Below are 20,169 nucleotides of genomic sequence, written 5' to 3' on the forward strand. Positions count from 1 at the left end.
ATGGTTATGTAATGTGTGCTCTCTAATGAAGGTGCTAATTCTTATTTAGTGTAAGACTTAGTATAACATTAATGATGGGTGAGGCCACATGACATGTGCCAATTATCACCAATAGACATGATATTGACATAATAAAACCTAGCTGTTGGTAACACCAGATAGGTGAGGCCACATGGCATGCATTGATCATTCACCAACATTACATCATCATATTGACATAATAAAACCTAGCAGGACTTATTGTTAACACCATCTTTTCTTTTTTCGGGAGGGTGCATCTGTGCGTGCCGTGTGCGCTGTCGTCCGTCATGTAGCCCCTAGGCATCGAAGCCAGGTCCTCATCGTGGGACCATACGATTCTACCAACTGAGCTACAACATCTTTTTCTCTTTGCTCACATATAAAAAGGATCAAAGCAAAATCTCATATGGATCCTGCTAGCTTTTGAAGCTGTGAAACTGTGAACCTGGGCTCAATACCCACCAGTCTACACCCTGGGACACACTAGCGAAATCATCAAATGTAGGTAAATTAAATATACATAGGAACACAAGATGCACAATCTGATGTTCCTCTCGTAACAACCTTTGAATCCCATATTGCCACCTTACAGTTGTGTAAATTTGGCTCTTGAAGACCTGACTGCAATGACATCCTTATCACCCTGTGCTGAAAGCTTTCAAGCGCAAGTCCTCACCCAAGCTGAGCATGATGACTTGTGCAGAGTTTTCTTGAACTAACTTGCTAATGGATACAAAATATATTGTGAGCAAAAAGGTTTATACACTCTTTCCCATTCAGGGGAAAAATTAACCAAATATCAGCTGGGTCATTCACCTAAGCACCCTAAGTTCTACTGACTGTCATTTTCAATGTCGAAGCTAACCTACTTTAAATTGTTTAGTGCCTAGTATCAACAGCTATATTCAGCGTACGTTTATTGCAACTGTATGATCATGCCAAGGCAAAGGGGTCGATGATCCCCAAATTTACCATACGATGATGATGCGAAAGAATGATAGGAATCCAATGTGGTTTTGGACTTACTACTCTTGTCTCAGCTCAAAACCAGCTCCAGCTTGCCGCAATTTTCTGTAGTACTATGTGAAAAAATGACAATTATATTCGTCTCAGAAACTGCCATGGTCCAGTTGCAGTACTCAACCTGTAAACATGATGGAAAATCATCTCTAGTTTAAGCCATCTCTCAATTCTTTACCACCACATTTATATAGCTTAGTTTATACTACTCTCTCACCATTTTCAAAGTACAAAAGATAGGTGGCAGAGGCGGTGTTTACAGCAGTTATTACCTCAACCATCCAGCAGCAACTCGTAACCCCATTAAGAACGACAATCCCAGCCATACACCAGGAAGACCCAAATAAGAAGGTGCTACCAGTAAACACAAAGAAGACAACAAGCCTACCACCATCTGCAGCCCACAGTCAGTTGATGTCAACACAGAAACACATTTACATGTTTGAGTCCTTTTGTTTGGATGTGTGTGTGCATGTGCCAATGTGAGTGCTGGTGCGGGTGATACTAGTCAGCCAAACTTTTATTCCTAAGCAATCAAGTGCCCCTAACTTCTAGGAGGTAAACTCACCATGGAGTATGCTGCATATTGAAAATCTGAAACTCCATAGTGAATTCCATCAAAGACAAATGCAAGAGCATTCAGAGGTTGTGTGCCGGCAACAAACTGCATTTAAAAAAATACAAATGAGACCAAACTGCTGCATCGATGAAAATCAATGTGGCACTGGTAACTGGCAAACAAGCATAGAAATAAAGGGGATGCATACCAGAACACCCTTTGACAAGACCACCAGCACAGCTGAATCCTTAGTAAAAAGTTCAGCAATTGGTCCTAAACCTATGAATAGAACGAAGGCAAGTAGCAGGCCGAAGCAAAGACCCATCTGTGTTCAATAAATAATTTTAGAAATAAATGTCAGCAGTGCCTGGAAACAAGTTTAATTGATTTTTTGCATCTACAAAAAAACAATTAATTGTGATGTTCTTCAAAAAATATATATATATATTATTGACCTGTAAAACTCCAAATGTGACATCCTTGACTCGCTTAAGATCCCCTTTTGCATATGCAGTAGCCATTATTGCCTGCCCAAAGCATGCATGATCTTTAGCTCACAAGTCATGTCAGAATGGAAACCAGCAATATTGGACAAAATCTATAGACTAGTCTAATGGCTTGAACTGTGTTAGACATTACTTGTCCTGCTAAAGCCAAGGCATCTGATAGCAACGATGTTGCCAGCCAAATCTGCATTAGAATCTGATGACCTGCCATGGAAATTGCTCCTTGCCTAGCAGCCATAGACGTAGCAAGAGTCATGGTAAAAAGTATGGCCATTGTCCGTCCAAGAAGGAAACCCCCTGTTCACGCCAGTAAGAAACAAGTCAGCATCAGAAACTTCCATGGATCTCTTTTGACTTTAAAAGAGTTCATGAAATCTACCTCACTCCAACATGCCTCCATATAAGTGCTTCTCCAGCAAATTATGAAGGTTAAAAGAAAAACAAGGCTCACCAGACTTCAGAAACCGGTTCAAACGCAATGAAGTAAGCTTTGGTGGGATAAGCACGACCTGCTTGTTGAGGTTCCACAAAAGCAAGCCAGCCAAAAAATACCTGTAATAAGTAAAACATGAACAATCAACAAACCTTTAAAATTTAGTAGCTTTTGTTTGATTGCTTTACTTGTAGCAAGATGTTGCATAAACATAAATGCCCTCTTTCCCCTAGCTTAAGGGTAAGGCATCACTAATGCACATGCCCCATAGTGATGATGATGCATAAACATAAAAGTGCTCTTTCCCCTAGCTTAAGGGTACGACATCACTAGTGCCCATGCCCCAGAGTGATGAGTGTTCGTGCCCATGCTCCATAGTGATGTGTTATGATGTTCTAATTAAGTTCCATAACAGTTGCCAAAAATGCCACACGTGTCCAAGCCACTCTAAAAATGGAGCCACGTTGAGAGGTTGACCTTGCAAGGATGCAAGAACACTGGGGAGAATTGTTAGGATTGTGATCAATCATAACTGTATGGTCCCGCCTCCATATTCAAGAATCAAGCTCGTATCTCACAATCACACCACAAGAGATATTCACAGCCATCTTGTACTTGGGATTTCAATGTAGATTTTGTACTCATCTCTCTGTGGTGCTATCATCCATCTTGGAATAAGTTTCTCAATGCTTAAGATCCTAAACCACTTCAATGCACAATGTATGTTGTCTACCTCAAGCACAATAACTCTTGCATAGTATAAGAGCTTTAAAAGGGAAAGAGTAGGCTTAAACCAAGTAATTTCCATTTCCCAGATTTAGCAAGGGAAGAAAACCACCCTAATATGAGATGAACTACCCACTATGAAAGCCGAAAGTAGATGTATCGTGTGTCAAGGCCACTGTGCAAAATGTGATACAAGGACTTCTGCAACAGTTGTGTCCAAAAATCCAGGTTCACACCCAAAAACCCCAAATCTAAAGAAGATCAACGTGAGGGAGGACATGGTCTTTTACAAGGGGTAGAGAAACAGCCTCCCTCCCCTTCACGATCATCACAAAGAAACTCATACCCAGCATCACCAGGAACAGCATCGCGTCCCAAACGAAATCGCAGACACAGCACAGTTTGGGTTCACAAGAAGTAGACTTGGCTAACAAACTCACCCCACCATCAAAGGCTTAGCGGTTGCCTTCCTAGTTGGTGCATGCCAATAGAAAGCCCACAGCTACAATACATCATGTAAAATAGTAAAACGTGTAGCTGAATTTGTGATGATGTGATAGGCAAAATTTAATGCCAATAGATACTATTCCATATCAAATCGCCTCTAGTTTGCCTAAGCATGCTGGATCTTACCTCCCCATTCTATCCATCCATAAATGTTGATTGGTGTCAAGCGTGTAACCTTTTGTAGTGTTTGTCATAATCACTTATTTGTAAATCTCAACCTGCATGTGATTTCCAGCTGTGAATTTGCAGCCTTGTTGAGATTTGCTTCAATTATACTCGTAAAATACACACATTAATTAGGCAATATTTGTGATATGAAAGAAAGACTTTGCTTCCTTCACCTCTTGTCATCATCTCAATAAAGTTCAAGACCCGTGAAGGATGAATATCAAGATGATCTTTTGAAGGTACTCAAATCTTCTGAAACACTTCAGACTAACCAATGAGTAAATCCCTCCCACCAAAGGTTTGGTCCTTAGCAATTCCCAAGTAAAAAGTGCAATCGCTTACAAAGTAAACCTACCAAAATGATGGAAAGTGCACTAAGTTTTCATATAAGCAACTTTAATGAGGATTTTCTAGTAGATGATCACTCCTATTGGATGCGTTGCATGATCTTTAACAGACTCTGAAAGAAATTGCACATCAGAACCGATGAGTAAACAAAAGATCTTGTGAATTCGAAGGATAGGCCACAGGAAAGTGCAGCTAGGACGAAGATAAGTAAGCTGCAGTCCAAACAAGATGTTCCCAACAAGGGTGTACGTAATTTTTTGTTGATTTCTTTTTGTCTTTTACAAGGGTGTACGTAATTTTTTGTTGATTTCTTTTTGTCTTTTTGAAAGGAGGAGGGGGTTACATTCCCAGAGATGAATGCAGAATTTGGAAAGGCAGCATGTGGAACAGGAAACCAAGAAGGCTCAAAGACCATAGGTAGCATGTGGATCATGGAAGTGAAGTTTGGGCCCCCTACAAGGGAAAAATGCCAAGGGTAGGACCAAGGCACTAATAAGGCAAAACACAAAGACACTAGTGCAGAGCCCTCATTTTAATGCTGAAAGGAGCCCAAACGTGTCAACACTAGGCCACAAGTTGTTTTATGGACTCACGCAACTACTTAAAGTAAAGATATGTAGAAACTTGGATCTCATACTCTTATCCCAGAGGAAAGCCCTCTTTCATGCACAGAAACTAAATAATCATATGTATTATTGTGCAAGGCTGAGATCTTGCATGCTCAAGAGAGATGGGAGATTAAAAACAGCCTTTGCAAAGAAAAGGAAGGATCTGTGAAAGCAGATAGCATAGCATTAGAGGAAGTATAAGGAATGGAAGAGAAAAAAAACAAGAGAAGGGTTCCCATAAGACCTTCCTTTGATGCTTGAATACTGTTACAAGAAAAAACTTACATGGTACTAATGGATAGACGTATAAGATATAAGATAAAGAACAGTTCAATAATAAAAAGTCATTAGAAAAGCTTCATGATATGACAAATATTTTGAGAAAAGAATATCAAAAGGTGTGGTGGAAAAGAATAATACAGTGGCGTAGAAGTATCTCTCTCTAGAGTTTGTTTTGTTTTTCGAGTCAAGGTCAACTTGGCACAGACACACCCCGTTAAACTCGAAAGGCCAAACGCTTTTGTCACTAGTTTCGACAGACAGCCCCTGTTGGAGTCTGATCCGCTTATTTTCACTCTCTTAGGAGCATGTATCGACAGATTGTCATATTGTCCTTAGGTGAACTTGTCACATTGTCCTTGATTCAGTATACTCTTTTATTTTTCAAAGTCGACCATCACACCATTGCATTATTATCTTGTCACACAAATTAAGTCACACATAAGGGGAGCCCTTTATGCAAGAGGGCTGTCACTGGTACAATCACTAATGGCAGATCCAATCAGGAATATGGAATTGTAATGTAGGGGCCATGGACATGTGTAAATAATGGGCCATTGGCTTGTGGACATGGGGGCCATGGGCTTGTGGACATGGGCCTAGGCCTAAGTGTGGGCATGGGGACTAATAAGTGAGTGTGAAAAGGAGATGAGGTATATAAGTGAATTGTAAAAGCCCTAAACACAATTAACTGGTTTCCTATGTTATAGGTGTCAGAATACGCAGCGGAGATGATGACCAAATCTGGGAACACAAGAGCAAAAACGCAGGCAGAAAAACAGCACAAGAGAGAGACAGATGTAGGCGTGTAACTCTGCTCTATATACACAAGAAGATCCCGAGATATGATACAAATGAGGTATGGGGGCTGAGGACCTATATATACCTCCCTAGAGGGCAGTCAGCCAGCATAAGGAAAAGTCCACGACTGATAAAAAGGTCCACGACTGCATAAAACCAGTCAGTCGGCCAGCAGCAAGAGTGCCCACGACTGATAAACACCCAGTCGGCCAGCACTGTACTGCTCTTGGCACCCTCTGGCAGCCCTCCCAAGCCTCAGAAAAAATGGGAAAAATAGGGGAAAAATGCGGAGAGTGGGGAAAAATGGGAAAACACCTCATAAGGGCGGGCACACCCACAACAAAGGCCCTGGTGTATAAAACTGGACAGGAGATGACTTCTAACACCCCCTCTCAGCTCCTGGCTGTGTAACCAACCACTGAAAGCTGGGGTGCCGCCTGAGCAAATCCTGAGAGAGCGACTGCGTGAAGAGGTCCACCATACTGTCCTCCGTCGAACAGAACTCCAGCAAGATGTTATCAGCAACGATCTATTCACGAACAAAGTGCCTCGGGATGACCATGGGTTCCTCCAGTGGAAGCCCAAACCTGCAATGGAACCTCCTCATGCTCCGTAAAACTGCTCCTAGGCCATAAGTAGATCTCCTCGTGTCCGGATCTCCTCCCCAAACCGAGTCACTCCAACCGCGGAGTCGGACTCCATCCAACAATCCCCCTCCTGTGTACAAGAGTCCATGATCCTTCGCATGTCGCAGAAACCACAGGAAACGCAATCCTACCTCCCAAAGAGATATCTGCAACCAAGAGCTCAACTGCCTCATCAGGAAGCTCCCGTCCAATCCGGTGTCCATCAACCAGATCAATGAACCATCCAACTTCTGAATCACAGAGACATCACACTGCTCACAAGGATCAACACCTGTTACGGTGCACAAACAAGTCCTGGAAACCTGATGAAACCTGTCAACCACCCCCTCTGAATCCGGAACCACAAAGCCTGGAGAAACCACCTCCTTCTGCAAGTAAGCACCTGCCACCTGCCTGGCTTTCCGAAAGGTCCCCGTGGAAAGAACGTCCTCAACTACTGGAAGTTCTATGTCCCGAACACGACGAGACATCAGAGCATAAGTGACCTGTTCAGCTTCCTCTGACTCACGAACACAAGAACTACCAACCTCAGTACTGGAAAGTTCCTGCCAACAACTGCTGCCAACTACTGGTAAGCTATCCACCATCTGGTCTCGGAAAGCCCGCACCTGCAACGTATCCACACTTGAGTAGCCATTACCAGACTGCCACTCATCACAATCCTGAGGACCTAGAAGAGAGACTGTTGAAAGCCTGTAAACTCCATTCTCCACTCCACCTTCCCAAACCACCTGGCCTGTTGCTTTGTCCCGGAGAGCAACAAAATGCTCATCAAACTCCACCCGTACGCCAGTCTTGCAAACCTGATGCACTGACAACATATGAAAACCAAGTGCCGGAACATACAACACCTGGGAGGAATGCTTCCCCCCTCTGCCATCGGGAACTATCTCCATCCTACCCTCACTGTGAACTGGGATAGTGGACGTATCCCCAGTAACAATATGACCAGAAAGCCTGCAGAGATCCTGTAAACCGGAATGGGAAGGAGTCATGTGCCTAGAAGCACCACTATCGAGAATCCACTCCCGAGCATCCGTTGTTGCGGAGAGTCCTCCAATCTCCTCCCTGCCTGAAGAAAATGAAGCGTCAGTGTCCATCACCTCCAGGTGCACAAAAGCCGGAGTCTTCATGATTGCTGCTGAGGAGTCTTCACCCTTCTCGGTCTTCCACTTGGGACACTGCCTCCAGTAGTGGCCTTTCTCGCCACAATCATTACAGGTCCTCTCTGCCTTCAACTTCTCGCGGTCAGCGTCGGACTTCTTCTCAGAAGACTTCTCCGATGAAGCCTTCCCTGTGCCCGAGTTACGGCCTTTCGACCGTTGGCCAGTAGAGGCCTCCGAACCTCCACCCTGAGGAGGGTTCGTGAATCGTTCCTCCTGGTCCAGGACCATGGGCACAAGCTCCTCCCACGTGATGGTGCTGAGCCTGCCCCACTGGTAATCAACGACGAGTAGAATGCTGAGTACGAAGAGGGCAAATGTGACAGCAACGTGATGGCCATGTCCTCTGACAATATCTCCTTCCCAGCCTGAAGAACTTCCTGCTAAAGAGCCTGCAGCTTGTTAATATGCTCCCGCATCGTCGACGACTTTGCAGGGCTCATAACCCGCATCTGTACTTCCAAGGAAATCCTCTTCATGGGTGATACCCTGTTGTAAAGTGAGGCCAAATGCTGCCATATACCTCTGGCCAGCGTCATGTGCTTTACATGATTGATTACCTGTGGTGTGCAGTTGAGGAAAATAAACGAACGGACCTTGGCATTGACACGATCCCACATCTGTGTCTGAGCCTCCCGATCCTTTCGGGTTGACGGTAACTCCCCTTCCTCTACTTCGGGCCGTGGAACACCAACAACGACGAAATCGGCGAGGTCGTAAGACTCCAGAACAGATTCCATCATCACCTTCCATATGCCGTAGTTGCTCCCATCCAACTGACGGTCCACCGGGAACGTGGGGAGTGTCGGGATCTTCACATGTCTCTCGGCCATCTCAAACAGATCTACCATAGCGGGGATGGACTCTGAAAAGAGTGGGTGGGTGGGAACAAAGAAGAACTAAAACCTGCAAGTGGCTGTCCAGCAAATCAGCCCGCCTTCCTCTTGCTTCTCCTCTTCCCGATCAGCCCAAAACAGTCCACCAATCAGCCACAAAACAGTCCCTCTCTTGCTCACACAAATCCCAAGACCTATCTAGAGCCTAAGGCTTTGATACCATGTCAGAATACGCAGCGGAGATGATGACCAAATCTGGGAACACGAGCAAAAACGCAGGCAGAAAAACAGCACAAGAGAGAGACAGATGTAGGCGTGTAACTCTGCTCTATATACACAAGAAGATCCCGAGATATGATACAAATGAGGTATGGGGGCTGAGGACCTATATATACCTCCCTAGAGGGCAGTCGGCCAGCATAAGGAAAAGTCCACGACTGATAAAAAGGTCCACGACTGCATAAATGCAATCGGCCAGCAATCTGGTGCCCAAAACTGATCAAAACCAGTCAGCCAGCAGCAAGAGTGCCCACGACTGATAAACACCCAGTCGGCCAGCAATATACTGCTCTTGGCACCCTCTGGCAGCCAAGCCTCAGAAAAAATGGGAAAAATAGGAAAAAAATGCGGAGAGTGGGGAAAAATGGGAAAACACCTCATAAGGGCGGGCACACCCACAACAAAGGCCCTGGTGTATAAAACTGGACAGGAGATGACTTCTAACAATAGGAGCCTTTGGCATTTCGACCTTGGATGATGGACGTTTTCAGTCACATGAGGTGTTAGATTTATGTTTTGGTTGGAAGGATGGGCTGATATGCTTTCCCTTCGACCCTAGTATATGTGGCAGCCATATTACATGGGATGCAAATCATTTTGGTTATCCTTTTGATCCAGGCGGTCATTTGTGCTTGATGAGATTGGATCGTTGGTACCTAGGCTTTCCATTTGATCCACGAGGCCATAGCTCAATGTTTTGTTCCCTCGTCCACATGGGTTGTATTACTCGTATTATGAGGTTTCAAGGACGAAACCATTGGGGTGGGGATGGTTTGAAATGTAGGGGCCATGTACATGTGTAAATAATGGGCCATGAGCTTGTGGACATGGGGGCCAAGGGCTTATGGACATGGGCCTGGGCCTAAGTGTGGGCAGGGCACTACTAAGTGAGATTGAAAAGGGGATGAATCATGAGGTATATAAGCAAATTGTAAAAGCCTAAACACAATTAACTCATACTAATCAAGAATTACAGTTTCTTGGAGTTCCAAGCTCTTGGCTATGGTGGTACTCCTTGGTTTCATGTGATCACTCCATTATGAGTGTGTGTGGTACTCCACTTGAGTGCAATCTTTCTTTCCCCTCTACCTGTCTTTGCAGGAATTACCATCTAGCCTTTACAGCAGGGAAATTGAGGATAGATAGGTAGTATCTGACAAGATAACTAGAAGAGACTGCATCTAAAGGTCTCTGTGCCCTAAATGGTGTCTCCACAATAATCTCATTAAACCTTCCATGCATCCCTCAATGGCCTCTCTGCAATAAGCTCATTAAATCTTCCATGCAGCTCTGGCCTTTCTGGATAAGTTTTCTAAACCTTCTATGCAGCTCCCTGTGACCTCAATTCTCCCAATCTGTGTCCACAGCTGAGTAATGAGGTGAGAAGGGTGACTCCCAAACCCAGTCTAGAGGAATTGTCTGAACAGTGCCTCTATCAGCATAAATGGCATGATCCGCAGCAATCCCCTCGTAAAAAACCTGAGCACAAGCTTGATAAGCCAGGGCCACTGTACTGCAAGCTAGGCAGCATAGCATGGCTCTCTCCTGATGCAAGACGTAATTAGAAGCAGCAATGCACCAAAAGAACATAGCCCATCAAAACACAACACATATGCACCTGATAAACTGTTAACCAGGTCATATGTAGCAATAATAAATACCCCAACTCTTCAGCTGGATACTTACTGAGATGCCACAGTTGCAATCGCTGCACCAATCACACCAAAACCAAACACGAACATCAGGATAGGACTCAGGGCAATGTTGCAGATGTTGCTAGCCGCTGCAACCAACCACAAAAACCATTATTCTTGAGTTCCCATCTTCATGTGCTGATGTTTTTGGACATGCACTAACTGCAAAAAAGTATATTCCTGAAGTCACTTGCCTATAGCATACAATGGTGTCCTTGTATCCTTGAAGCCTCGGAAGATGCCTTGAATTGCAAGGGCAAGAACATTCGCAGGAGCTCCGAGTGCCCGAAGTCCAAGATATTTAGCCGCAGGGGCTCTCATTGGTGAACCCTTTCACACACAAACAAAATTTGATGAAATATCATTCTACAAAATACAAAATGTAATATTTGGGCTTTGAAAAGCTTCCTTACTTACCATGGGCACACCCATGAGTGACAAAATAGAGCCGACTCCCAAAACTAGAACAGCCGCTTCCACAATTGCAAGCATCAAGGCAAGAAAGAGAGCAGAAGAAACCGCAGGTAGAACCCGTTTTCTTGATGTCACATGTGAGCCACTTGTTGACTCACTTTGGAATAATGCAGAATCTGTCATCAAAACTCCAAATGCTCTTAGAATACATGTGCATTAGCATGCTACCAGAGCAACTATTTACTATGGCAGACTTATACCATGCTTGACAACCTGATGAGCCGCAATGGAAGATGATGCATCCTCCTCTGCAAGAGTTGCACTGGCATCTGAAGCATCATATACCAATGGAAAATCAAGGTTATTTCTCAAACTTAACAAAAACCATAGTGTGATCTTGACTCCAAAAAAGTCTACTCACAAAACTTCAAATCATCAATTCCATCATGCAAAGCATCATCTTCTGCCACAAATGAGGTGGTCGTATTGAGTAGAGGAACATTGAAAATCTTCGACACCAAGTTGAAGACTGAAACTGAAACACCCACAGCAGCCAGCTCCACAGAACCTGGAAGAAAAACAAAGCCCAAAAAAACAGTCTACTTAGACAAGATAATGCAGCAGCAAACATCACAATTCATTAATGTTGCAGCCTAGACAGCACAACACAGTGACCTCAAATATATTCCATAAGTCACCTCTTATCAAGACTTGTCTAGATAAGAGGTTAGCTATGCAACATATATTAGATTTTTTTTCTGTAGTTGGACAACCATCAATGCTCTGGGTATAAAGATTGTGACATCGATGATGAGTTTCTGATAACCAACAACCTGTTTTACAAGTTACAACTGCATGTAAAGCAAAGAACTCATGCCCCACATCATCATAGGGGTATGACGCCTACTCTTCAAGCAATGGAGAAAGACTCCTTCAATGTACGGCGAGATGTTCGTGACTTTGTGGCAGCTTGTGATGCAAGCCAAAGGGAAAAGTATCAGCAAGGAAGAATCCAGACTTACCACAGACATTGCCTATAACCAGAGATGCTTTTGGATCTAGCATCTATGGATTTCACTATAGGTCTACACTGTACTTCTCAAGGTTATGACATGATTCGGACCATTGTTTGGTAAGCAAGCACATTTCCCTGCATGCAAAAAAAACACTCCGGTGCACCTGTCATGGATTCACACAACAGAATCTGGGAATCTCACAACGGAATCCTTCCAAGATCACCTAAACACAAGACAAGCACAAGAGTCTCGATAAAAGGCCAAATATTTTTTTTGTCAGGAAAGAGACTTCTATTAAGTATGAAAAAACACATACAACAATCACAGCTGTAAGCCGGAATAGAATAGAATCACCCCAATACGTAAGGTGATCTCAACCACCGATCCTATAGGTTTGCTAGTGAATTAACATAATTTCCTGGGGGGTCACTCGATTCATTACATGGCCGATTGATGTTTGCACTTGTACATTGTGTCCAAAGAAGCAGCCTCACTTGAGTTGGTAAAGCCCAACAACTCTAGGGAACTCCCTTTGTGGTAGGAGTTCCAATAACCACAACAGTTTTTAAACTTGGAAGAAGATATTTCATTGGATTAGTAACCTCCTTTGTTAAGCATTAGTGTATGGAATGTGAGATCATATCATTTTGACGAGAAATCTAGTAGCCAATTGGTCATGCAGACCTTAATAGAGTAATGTATGGCCTCACAATTTTACATAAGGGTGACCTCACTCAAGTGTATGATCCATTTGTAACGGGTTACAAAACCGAGATTTTGGATTTGGCATAGACAGTTTGACACGAGAGACTAAATTGTGCGATAAATTTGATAGTAGAGTGATCCTTAGTGAGACTCATGTCATTGCATTTGAGTCTCTCATTGTGAACCAAAAATCAAGCTCCAACATTTATGTCAAAATGGAATTGAATTGGTAAGCAAAGTATCTTATAGGGATAGTGTGGTTCAAGTTGTGCATTGAATCCATAGCTTTTGTATTTCATGGCATTAATCCGCAAATGTTGTTCTAGTCTAGTCAAGGTAAGGGCTAAGGATCTTACGTGGATGCTATGGTGAATATTAGAATTCAAGGTAAGGTTTAGAGTCGATTGATTGTCTCCTACTACTTACAATTGATTGTCTCCTACTACTTACAATTGATTGTCCTATTGGGATTCATGAGGATATGAATCCAAATGAAGGGAAAGAAATGTTAGACCAATATACGCTTAGGGTGAGTTGAAAAACTAACCCAATTTCCTAACTTGGGAAGTAATAGGATCAATCCAAGAGGCTAAGGGCTAGCAAGGATAAGATCTCCCTTGACCTTGGATCAATTAAAAGCATACTAGTGGCTAGAAACAGCTAAAAGAATAACTATAGGAGTAGGCACTAATAATCACCAAGACTAGACTAGGCATTAATAATCACCAAGACTAGACTATAAAGAATACCTTGGGCTCACTTATGATTATTATAAGGAATCCTCTCAGTAGAGACTTCTACCAGGGGCGACCTCAGGGGCACGAGTAGCTGAGTAGCTGTAGGCAGGCAAGCAGTAACTCGGTGGTTGAACACCACGGTGTGTTATCTAGGCAGAGCTAACTCACGGCAATCTAAACATCGACGGGCCCAAGGGTCAAACCTATGGTTGGGAGGAAAGTCACTTGCCAGATTCTATTGCAGTCATCAATCTCGGGCTCAATGCGGATTATCCTAAAACTAAGAGGGTTCTCGCCCCTGTGGTCCTTACATTGAATGTATGCAAAAATTCTGAAGTCCCAACTCAAGCAAAAACATGAATAATGCTCTCAAGGGTCGTAGTGGGCTGTCCATGTGTTGTAAAATGATAGATACCATGTGTTTAGACAGCCACTTGACAAGTGTTACCCTTGTATGTCCAAATATTAAGCTCACATGTAGTGGGCTGCCCACAGTTTGGGCCACGTCCTTACACAAATTTAAACACACACACACACACTTGTCCCAGGACTCCCCGGCAACGTGGACATTCACAAGCACTTAAAACCATGCAATGTTCACACCGGAAAACAAGTTTATGCATGCAAGTCATTCCCAAACAAACATGCTTAATGCAAATGAGCTCGTGGCACTTGCCTCTCTTGAATAGATTGAGGCTTCCAAGTTGTGTATTACACCACACGCATGACTCAAATCCTAATGCACCATACAACCCCAAATGGATCTCGTGTTTTGGCACTCCACACATCACGTTCAGAAAGTCAAGGAAACAAATCCAGGTTTTTCAACGACAAGACACCACTACCCCTTTACCTCTTTCTTCTATCTTTCTGCGGTAGAGGCATAAGACATTTCTTAACCTGCATCTCCCCCTTTCTTGGACCTATGGCAATCAGCCATTCATTGCTGCACCCATAGGTTTCAAAACAACCCAACAGAATGAAACGGCAACCCCCAAAACACTCTAGAATCTAAAATAGAAAAAAAATGAAAATGAAAACTGATTGAATCATCAAGTCATCATGCCACATTATAGGGTTCGTATTGTCCATAGGCAAGGCATGAACAGAATCAAGTGATGAATGTGCAAGGTTGCATTGCGAGGAAGCGTTGGTTGAAGGCGGTGATTGCTTAGTGGCATCGCTCATGATCCTCTTTAACAATCAGGTAGGATTTTATTTTCCTGAGGCTGAGCTTCATGTGAGGTCACATTCCAATCAATCCTTTCCATGTTGTCAATGGTGTTTCATTGTCAACGGCGTTGGAAAGCAATGGTTGGCAAGCTCGGATGCAAATGCCTCAACAGGATTGGTGACAGCTTGTCTCAAGCAAAAGCATGAGAACAGGATTGGGACCAGTATCCTGCCCAGATTCTCATCCAATGAAATGGTGTATTTTTTAGTTCAATTGTTAGCTGGGTACAAAACCGTAAAAACACTATTAAGATTTAAAAAAAAACTGCACACAAAAAACAAAGATTCACTTTGACTCTATGCAACAAATTATCTTGCAAAAGATAGATCAAAAAAACACTTCTTTTGCATTGGCATTTACCTATTCTTCCTACAAAGGCTGTCTCCATTAACTGAGCCATGGGTTCAATAGCCTGAGCCACTATAGCAGGCAACGCAAGCACCACAATTTCACGTCCAAAGTCATCAATCCGCAATGTTTTTTCAGAATGATGGAATGCATCACTGTATTCCCACATGTTGCAAAGCAGTGCAAAGAGAAATTAGCCTAGCAATACTGCACATGAAAAAAGCCTACTTCTAAGCAAAATAAAAATCCATGCATGAAAAACTAGCACAGATTTTGCAAATCTAGATTAAACCAGCCCTGATTATGGTGATAACCTTCATAATTTAGCCTAACCCTAAAAATCGAAAATTTGCAGGTGCAAAATTAACATAATCAAACGTTTTTTTAGCATTATAGAAGATGGTTGAAGCTACTTAAATCATCAAAGCTATGTACCTGTCTGCTATCAAAACATCACCACCTTTCTCACACTTCACAAGCAAATTATGTCTAGTAGCATTCCTGTGAGTAAGTGTATAATCTCCCCTTAAACAGTGTAAGCCTACTTGCAAGCTGCACTGCTTTTTTCTTTTCAGCCTCCTTCCAAAATCAGTCAAATGCACGGCTTTCATGCAGGAAGCATTCCTGGAAGCTGCTTGATAATTGGCAAATCCATGGGTCGAAAAACTGTTTGCAATCTCCGTGCTTGTATCCATGGTCCTGGAACAAAGCAGACATGGAAGGAACCCTAATGACCGCAAAAGAGAAAAACCGCAGAAAAAACATATTTTTATTTTTAAGAGCTTTTGACTGTGTGTGGCAAGGTTAAGTTACCTGGCTTGTTTCTGAAATTGCTCTGTTTGGGGACAGAGAAACTCCCGAGCAATTGGAAGTCCGCGTTCGCCCCAGGCCACCTTTTCTCGTTCTAGACCTAATTACAAAAAACTATTTGCATTTCCACTTTTCCCAAAAGGTGCAAAAGTGCCCCCTTGGATATTTCTTCTGTCTAAGCCTCCGTTCACATGTACTTTCCACTTTCGCACTGCTTCATAAACAACCCATTCGGCAACCACTAAGCATCACCCTATCCTTTTTCCTTAACTAAAATGGGGATGGGTTAAAATATATGTTTATTGTTTTATTGTTTTTTTTATTGGCATTCATGGATTGCCTTGGATCCCTTCTTTAAAGAATGGTGGTTACAATACAGTTCATGAGTGGCCATTATAAGGGCCACTCAAAAAGCTTCTTTCTCACCCCCCCCCTTCCGCTGTGCCTCTCACTCTTTCGGCCAGGGCTCAGTGATGCTATTCTCTGGTCAACACTGTGTGCTCGTCTCAGAGCTCCCCCGCTCCCCCCGGCGCCTATTTTTGTTTCGTGTTTTGGTTTATGTTCTTTGAATTAATTTTAGTTTTGAAATAAAAGCATTCATGTGCATTATTTGTTTCTTTAGTTTTTTTTTCTATTTTTTTCTTCTCTTTTTGAAATCCTGTCAATCTGAATCTTACTTCAAGTTAAATTTCAGACTTACTTATTTATTTTTAAGTTATATTTTATGATTTTGATTATTGCTTTGTTTTTTGTTTAATGTTTTTTGTTCTTTTATTGTGGTGTTAATCCCATTTTGGATTAACAAACATGATCCTCCAATTGAGGTCATTGATAAGTGTCATGAAACGCCACTATAAAAGTTGTACATTATGAGATAATGGCCACCCAAGGCCTAGTTAAGTAAGTTTTGGACGCCCAAGTGTGAATAAGGGCCAAATGTATATAAGGCATTTTCTCATAATAAAAAGACACAATCCCCTTTGTGCTATAGAGAGCTCTTCCTTGTGTCTTGAGAGAGATTGAGAGAGAGAGAGAGAGAGAGAGAGAGAGAGAGAGCATTCTAGCATTGTTCCTCTTCTATGCTTGTATGATTAATGCTTGTGTGGAAGAGTGAGAGAGAGTGATTACCTTATGTGACAGGTGCGAGTGACTCTATGGTGATAGCGTGGAGGTGGAGCTTGGAGGTTGGAGCTTAACAAATGAGCTTGGAGGCCTCAAGTTCGAAGCATTGGTAAGTGCCCATACGATAGTTGTGATCTATTGCTCATCCTTTAGGTGAATACAATGAGTTCCCTCTTGGAAGTGTGGTAGCCCATAACATTTTTGGCGTTGCCGAGGAAACACCTTTGTTTCTTCCATCCTCTTGGACTTTCAGCTCCCATTGCATAAGATTCATGATTGCCCTTGCATTCTGGTAGTGCATTGTGTAGAAAATGAATGGATAAGATTTGTGTGGTAGTAAGAAATTGGTTGTGATGTTGTGTATGTGTGTGGTGGAGTGGTCTTAGAATAGACCTTCACTGTTTTTTATTGTTAAAATTGATATTTGCATCATTGGAAGCATCAACGTGAATGAACAGGTTGGTGTTCTGTTTTCTCCTTTTTTTTAAATCACAAAAATAAAAAACATAAGGAGCCATTGACTGTTCTGTGAACTTGTATTCCACTCCTTAAGCGAGGCACAATCAATTTGGGATCCGTTGGATAAGTATTTTGCACCCAAAAACATAACATTCAACGCGAAAAGTTTCCATGTGAAACTGTAAAAAAACATTCACGCCGTGAACTTTTTCTGCAACTTCACGCCGTGAATCGCTCCGCCATCAGTGCCACAAATCACGGGATTGCTTTGCCAAAAATAGGTAACCTTATCCTGACACCTCTGATGCCACGAAGTCTGACAAAATTTGTGAACACGTGAAAGTTCAGAAAAACGTTCACACCGTGAACTTTTTCAGAACTTTTCACGGCGTGAACCCTTTTGTGTTCAGGACGTGAACTTTTTCTACAAACTCAGGTTTAGTCTAATCCAATGAACAGTTAAGCCAAGGCCATGAAGGTTGGTAAGGGAGGGATGCCTATAACAAAGAAGAGGTGATCTGACCCTAAAAGCAAAAATCTTTGAATACGTGAAAGTACAAAAAAACGTTCACGCCATGAACCATTTTCTGACACTTCACGCCGTGAACTATTCTCTGTGCAGTTTCACGGCTTCAAAAACAAAGTGATAGAATCGGATCAAAATCAAATTGGGTCGACAAACTAGCTTATCAAATCATACATACATGCACTTAAGATTTGGAAAACTCATCGGAGATGATCTTACACCTGACGATAGTACATCGAATCACCCAGGATCTTCCTATCAAAAAAGTGTGGGTTCAGGTCATTCAGCAAGCACACACCAAAGTGTCTTAATAAGGAACCTAACCACCGTTGAACTAGTAGTGAAGAATCCATGGAAGAAGGGCTAAGGTACTTTGGGTTTGGGGAAGAGGAGAAACCACCCTCCCCAACCAGGTCCAGTGGTATCATTGATATCGTCCGGGGATTTTTTGGTCTCCAAACCAGTCATGATGACGAAGAAGCACAATCTGCGGGCATGGGTCCATCAACTAGCGCCGGTCCACAACAAGAAATGCCCATCCAAACATTGAATTCTAGGCTGTCAAACACCAGCACCCCCCAAATGAGATGGGACATGGAAAGTGCGGCCAGGATGGGTCAATTATGATTCCCCACCTCGGAGGAAGTAGAGTTAGATCTCAGAAGGAGCAAGGTGGAACGACAGCTACTACGAGAGTTAAGCTTAAGGAAACAAGAGCTCGATACTCGAAGGGCAAGAGCTGAGTAAAAGGAAACGGGAAGTTTAAACCTACTCTAATCACGGGGTAAGGAATAGGAATTGGCTAAGGGAAGAAGTGAGGTAGAAATTCCAAACTTGGAAGCCATAAATGAGGAGCCCCGAGCTGAGGAAGGGTTTACAACCATAGAAGAAGAGGACAACCTGGCCAGAGTGGTGGGCAAAGTGGAGGACCGTCTGTACACAGATATTGAGCAGATGATCAATCATCCTACGTTCCTACAAGACATGGAACTTCTGATTCTGCAAAGGCGTACATAGGCGACTAATGATGAGCCACTCCAGGGTACAGTGGCGGCAGGACCATCCCATGGACCGAAGATACCTAGAAGAGCCAATATAGGAAGGGGACAAGGTCTAGGAAGGGGGGAGCAATTCCTGAAAGGCCAATGATGGATCCAACCATTGACTTTAATGCAGCCACAAGGACAAACCTGCTAAATATGACGGCGGAGATAGGTCAAGGAATGGTCAAAGAACTAGGCACTACTCTAGAATCTCGACCCTCCCAGATGAAGCCACATATCATTTCCAAACTCATCCATGGGGACGGAGAACCTATCCAATATATAGAGATTTTTTAATCCACATGTGAAACCTGTGGGCCTATTAGTGATGTGACAATGATTCATGCCTCCTCACTGACCTTGGAAGGGAAAGCGTATCAGTGGTTCCGAACCCTCAAGCTCGAGGATAAGGTTAACTTCACAAGACTCAAGAATGTTTTTGTGCCTAACTTTGCCCGAAGTGGTGATAGATGGAGCCCTGCGGCACATTTACATAATATCAAACAAAAGGAAGTGGAGTCGATGAGAGACTATATGTCTTGACTTAAGCACTTAGATTCAAGGTGCAAACTACAAGAGAGGTTAACTGATGATCAGTTATTGCCTTGCTTCTGGAGAGGGATTAGAGACCACAAAATGCACGACTACCTGGTACTAGCCCAACCCGCTACTCTTGATGCATGTTGCAAACTGGAAATTGAATATGAAGATAATATGCTTAAATTGCCACAATCGGAAGATGTCAAAACATCTTCAGCAACTATGACTTCGTGTGTCTCGAGTCATCAAGAAATTGGAACTCGGAGCAAGCAAGTCGGAAACATGACGGTGGACAAGCTCAATAATGCTATATTAGAGAAATTGAAAGTAAACGAGGGAAGAGAAACATTTGGGCATGGGCATGGGCATAATCATCTTTACCCCTGCAGGGAATTTGTGTGGTGCTCTATGTGCAGATTGAATCACACTACCACCGAATGCCCACAATTAAGAACAAGACCATTACTCTATTGTGCCCACTGTGTAAAATTAGGAAATCATGATTCTTCAATGTGCAAATATCCAAGACTCCAAAATGTTACACAGCTACCAGCACTTAGACCTCCATTGGCTTTACCTGCGCCACCCGTATAGATCACCGCTACTACTCGACAACCCAA

General features: G+C 43.0%; 1 protein-coding gene across 1 annotated transcript; it reads right to left on the reverse strand.

Moving 5' to 3' along the window:
• Positions 1-254: 254 nt before the first annotated feature.
• LOC147611535 (protein DETOXIFICATION 44, chloroplastic-like) lies at positions 255-16,125 on the reverse strand. The gene is made up of 15 exons (XM_086784643.1): positions 15,863-16,125; positions 15,485-15,748; positions 15,062-15,204; positions 11,431-11,577; positions 11,270-11,338; positions 11,013-11,185; positions 10,790-10,925; positions 10,588-10,684; positions 2,558-2,658; positions 2,240-2,403; positions 2,056-2,127; positions 1,809-1,925; positions 1,610-1,705; positions 1,314-1,435; positions 255-1,165 (listed from the first exon to the last, which is right to left on the reverse strand). The coding sequence occupies exons 2-15, from the start codon at positions 15,742-15,744 to the stop codon at positions 1,120-1,122; spliced, it is 1,743 nt and encodes a 580-aa protein (XP_086640769.1). The 5' UTR covers positions 15,745-15,748; positions 15,863-16,125; the 3' UTR covers positions 255-1,119.
• Positions 16,126-20,169: the final 4,044 nt, after the last annotated feature.

Source organism: Cibotium barometz, chromosome 47 (genome assembly GCF_041138505.1).
Source record: "Cibotium barometz isolate CiBa-2024 chromosome 47, ASM4113850v1, whole genome shotgun sequence".
NCBI lineage: Eukaryota > Viridiplantae > Streptophyta > Polypodiopsida > Cyatheales > Cibotiaceae > Cibotium > Cibotium barometz.